Genomic DNA, 4,274 nt, shown 5'->3' on the forward strand with positions numbered 1-4,274 from the left:
TAAGGTCAACTTTGTTGGGTACTAGCAGGCTGCTAGGGGCCAAATACATGCGAGCTACACTCAGTTCTTTTTTCAATCTGCTCCATATTACTATTTGCGGATCTAATTATCGGGATTTTATCGAGTTAACAATTGCAACATGAAGTTAGCACTACTTTCTAGATCATATACAACACAAGATGCAAGAGAGAGAGAGAGAGAGGGAGAGAGAGTACTCATTGCCAAAATTATAAGAAAATGTAGTCAAATTAATAAAGCACTCGAGAACCAACCCTTAGGGAGTGTTCAGAGTCCCTCCACTCCAGAATCGCTCACGGAGCCGACGGAGTTGCAGGCTAAATTAGCAGAGCTACAAAATAGGTGCTCCGCAGATCCCTGTATTTCACGGAGTCGGTGGATAACCGAACGGGCCCTTAGTTGGGTGACTAGTGGTGGCCGTAACTCCAGTCTACCAGGGGTGTTCCATTTGTTTTATTAAAGTGGGATCTTTTTCTAACGGGACAAGAAGTTTATGCCCATAGTATGATATCTGTGACGACTGCATCAATGAACATGTGAGTCTGTGATGTGCGTGTGTGTCTACGTTCTCACAAGAAACTATTGAGCACTCATCTAGAAACACGTGGCCAATACAAACACGAAAGTTTAAATGGTTGGATTAGAGATAATTATACGTACCGTAGAAAACTTGCTGATCACTACTCAATCATAAATGCAACAATTCATTACCTTACCGGTGTGTGCTGTACATAGATAGATTTTCGCTAACCAAACACATTATATGCATGCTCTTCACTAATGGACACGAGAAAGGACAAATAATATATTTTTACCATGTCAAAAACAATTTGTGCATGCCAAAAAAGATGTAACTATGTTATGTGTAGTAGTAACAAGAATTTGGCATCGCCACTGTCATCTGGACCCAGCAGCTAACCTGCATTAATTAGGAGAGGACATGAAAACCCTAAGGTAAAATTTGAATTACTGACAGTTCCCTAATTACTCCCTTTATTTTTATTTACTCCGCATATTAGAGTTGACTGAAGTCAAACTTTGTAAAGTTTGATCATTTATATAAAAAATAATATAAATATTTACCATAAAAAATCTATATGATGTGAAAGTACATTCAACAATGAATCTAATGGTATTGGTTTGTTATTGTATATGTTAATATTTTTGTCTATAAACTTTGTCAAAGTTTTCAAAGCTTGACTTTGACCAAAGTTAATATGCGGAGTAAATAAAACGGAGGAAGTACCTAACGAATCTGTTGTACTCACTAACACAGCTTTAGTTGCATCTATTAATTCGAATCGGAGGGAGTATAGCGTTTCTTATTAAGATATTTTTAATGCCTAATTACTGGCAGTTCTCTAATTACCTAAAAATTATGTAGTAACATGCATGTTTTATACTTTTTCTATCAATTAAAACCACGACATTAATTATGGAATGAAGGGGGATTTTTTATTTCCAGTATACGCAAATAAATTAAATTATATGATCGGAATTGATCAAATGGTGTCTCGAACAAAGTAAAAAAAACACACATCAAATGCTAGACTAATTGGATCTCGCGAACCTTATACTTCGTAACCGTCAAAGTTAATCTGCTTAGTTTTGTGTATCATTTTGATGTGTATCGAGTGTTTTGGGGCATGTTGCAACAATTTTCAACCTTTCCCCTCAAAAAGAAAAAAAAATAATTTTCATCCTGTTTTCTACTAATTAATCTAATTACGTAGTAAAGAAAAATCGACCTGTTTTCCACTATGATCTATTTGTGCCTCATCATATACAAATTTACCCACCACTCTCGTCGGTTGGGCTTTGCCAAATCTGAATTATCATGATTCTATGATTCTGTATAGACCAATAACCATTGAGGTCTTCTGTAGAGTCAAACTAGGGGCCTATGACCATGCTTTATTTTTAGGACCATTTGTTTGTCTTTGGCAGAAGTCAATTAGGAATATTCAAAACCTAAACAATTAGCAACACCCCGCTCCTGCCGGCATTTGTCAGCTCTAGGTGCATCGCCGGGTGCAACTATAAATATGTAGGAGTTCTTGACATGAGAGCACACACCAATATCTCCTTCAACTCATGCAAGTAGCAAACTCAAGCTACACGACTCAGATGCCAAACATCTATTGCAGAAACATGCCGATAGCTCGTTTCACCACATTTCTCATATTCACCAGCTTTCTCTCCACGATCGGCCATCTTGGAGCGCCGGCATTTGGCGCTCTGGATGATGATCTCTTAGCTCTTGACATTGTGTCGAAAATCCATACCGACAGGAGCTTGACTGTCAGAGCCTCCTCAGACTTTGGCCACATTGTGGAGGCCACCCCAAATGGTGTTTTTCACCCGGTCTCCCCCGCCGACATAGCTGCTCTAATCCGCTTTTCACTCTACCAGCAGACACCGTTCACGGTGGCGCCGCGTGGAAAAGGGCACTCCTCTAGGGGACAGGCCCTCGCCCCAGGCGGCATTGTCGTCGACATGCCCTCGCTGGGGCGTGGTGACCATGGTCACCGTGTAAATGTGTCCATCGATGGGATGTACGTGGACGTCGGCGGCGAGCAGCTGTGGTTCGACGTCCTCCATGCCACGCTCAAGCACGGGCTCACACCACGGGTGTGGACCGACTACCTTCGCATCACCGTCGGTGGCACGCTCTCCAACGCCGGCATAGGCGGGCAGGTGTTCCGGCACGGCCCGCAGATCTCCAACGTGCACGAGCTTGACGTCGTCACAGGTACCGGTTTTCTGCCTAGTGGCACGCATTCTGTGTACCACGTCGTTTGTTCTTCATTAACTAGTGCACACGAGTGCAGCGACATTTTGTTTTTAAATAACTAAATCTTTGTTCGCTGCAGGCACGGGAGACATGATCACCTGCTCCCCGGGCAACAACTCGGACCTGTTCTACGGGGCGTTGGGCGGGCTGGGCCAGTTCGGGGTGATAACCAGGGCCCGGGTCGGGCTCGAACGTGCTCCGAAACGGGTCAAGTGGGTGCGCCTCGCCTACACGGACGTGCACCAGTTTACCGCTGACCAAGAGCTGCTCATTTCAAGAGGAGCCGGGTTCGACTACGTTGAGGGGCAGGTCCAGCTGAACCGGACCCTGACGGAGGGCCGGAGGTCGTCGTCCTTCTTCTCGGCGTCGGAGCTCGCTCGTCTTACCGAGCTCGCACTGGGCACCGGATCAGCCGCGGTGTACTACATCGAGGGCGCGATGTACTACGACGACAGCTCTGCTGCCACGGTGGATCAGAAGCTCGAGGCGCTGCTGGAGGAGCTGAGCTTCGTCCCGGGGTTCGCGTTCGTCAGGGACGTGTCGTACGTGCAGTTCCTGGACCGCGTCGGGCAGGAGGAGCAGAAGCTCCGGTCGGCCGGTGCGTGGGACGTGCCGCACCCGTGGCTCAACCTCTTCGTCCCGAGGTCGCGCATCCACGACTTCGCCGCCGGCGTGTTCGACGGCGTCCTCAGGGACACCAGGCCCGTGGGGCTCATCCTCATGTACCCCATGAACAGGGACAGGTGGGACGACCGGATGACGGTGGTGACGCCCGATGAGGACGTGTTCTACGCCGTGGGGCTGCTCCGCTCGGCGGTGGCCGCCGGCGACCTGGAGCGGCTGGAGAGGGAGAACGAGGCGGTGCTGGAGCTGTGCGACCGGGCGGGCATCGGGTGCAAGCAGTACCTGCCGCACCACGCATCGCAGGACGGCTGGAGGCGGCACTTCGGGGCGAAATGGGGCAGGGTGGCCGCGCTCAAGTCCACGTACGACCCGCGAGCGATTCTATCGCCGGGGCAGGGGATCTTCCCGGCCGCGGTGGCCAGCACGACGCCCGCTGCAATCACGGCGTTCTGAGATTTATTTAATCTGTTCAAGTTGAAGGTTCATCTGTTGGAAAACTGTACCCGTACGTCCGTGCACGTAGAACCAGCGACCACTGGGTGGTCAGTATATTCAGTAAGTAGGTGTTTCAGACTTCAGAGCAGAGCGTAGGATTGCCACGAGGGGTCCAAATGGACCTGTTTTTTAGTACCTCGAGTGTACAAACTCGGTTTGTGGGGAAGGAAGCGGGCATTGGGGATACAGTAGTTTGATGTGTGCTTTCTTTTTCACAGTGTACTTTGAAGTGTGATCCTTCGTCCCACAATATAAAACGTTTTTACAAGCTATGTTAACCTAAACAATGTCTTACATTATAGAACGAAGAGAAAGAGTAGTTTATATAGAAGCGTCAATTGCA

At 47.7% G+C, this 4,274-nt stretch overlaps 1 protein-coding gene across 1 annotated transcript; it reads left to right on the forward strand.

The window, feature by feature from the left end:
* Window positions 1–2,169: 2,169 nt before the first annotated feature.
* Window positions 2,170–3,889, forward strand: LOC119339035 (cytokinin dehydrogenase 10-like). The gene is made up of 2 exons (XM_037611221.1): window positions 2,170–2,770; window positions 2,892–3,889. The coding sequence occupies exons 1-2, from the start codon at window positions 2,170–2,172 to the stop codon at window positions 3,887–3,889; spliced, it is 1,599 nt and encodes a 532-aa protein (XP_037467118.1).
* Window positions 3,890–4,274: the final 385 nt, after the last annotated feature.

This window comes from Triticum dicoccoides, chromosome 7B, assembly GCF_002162155.2.
Source record: "Triticum dicoccoides isolate Atlit2015 ecotype Zavitan chromosome 7B, WEW_v2.0, whole genome shotgun sequence".
Taxonomy (NCBI): Eukaryota; Viridiplantae; Streptophyta; class Magnoliopsida; order Poales; family Poaceae; genus Triticum; species Triticum dicoccoides.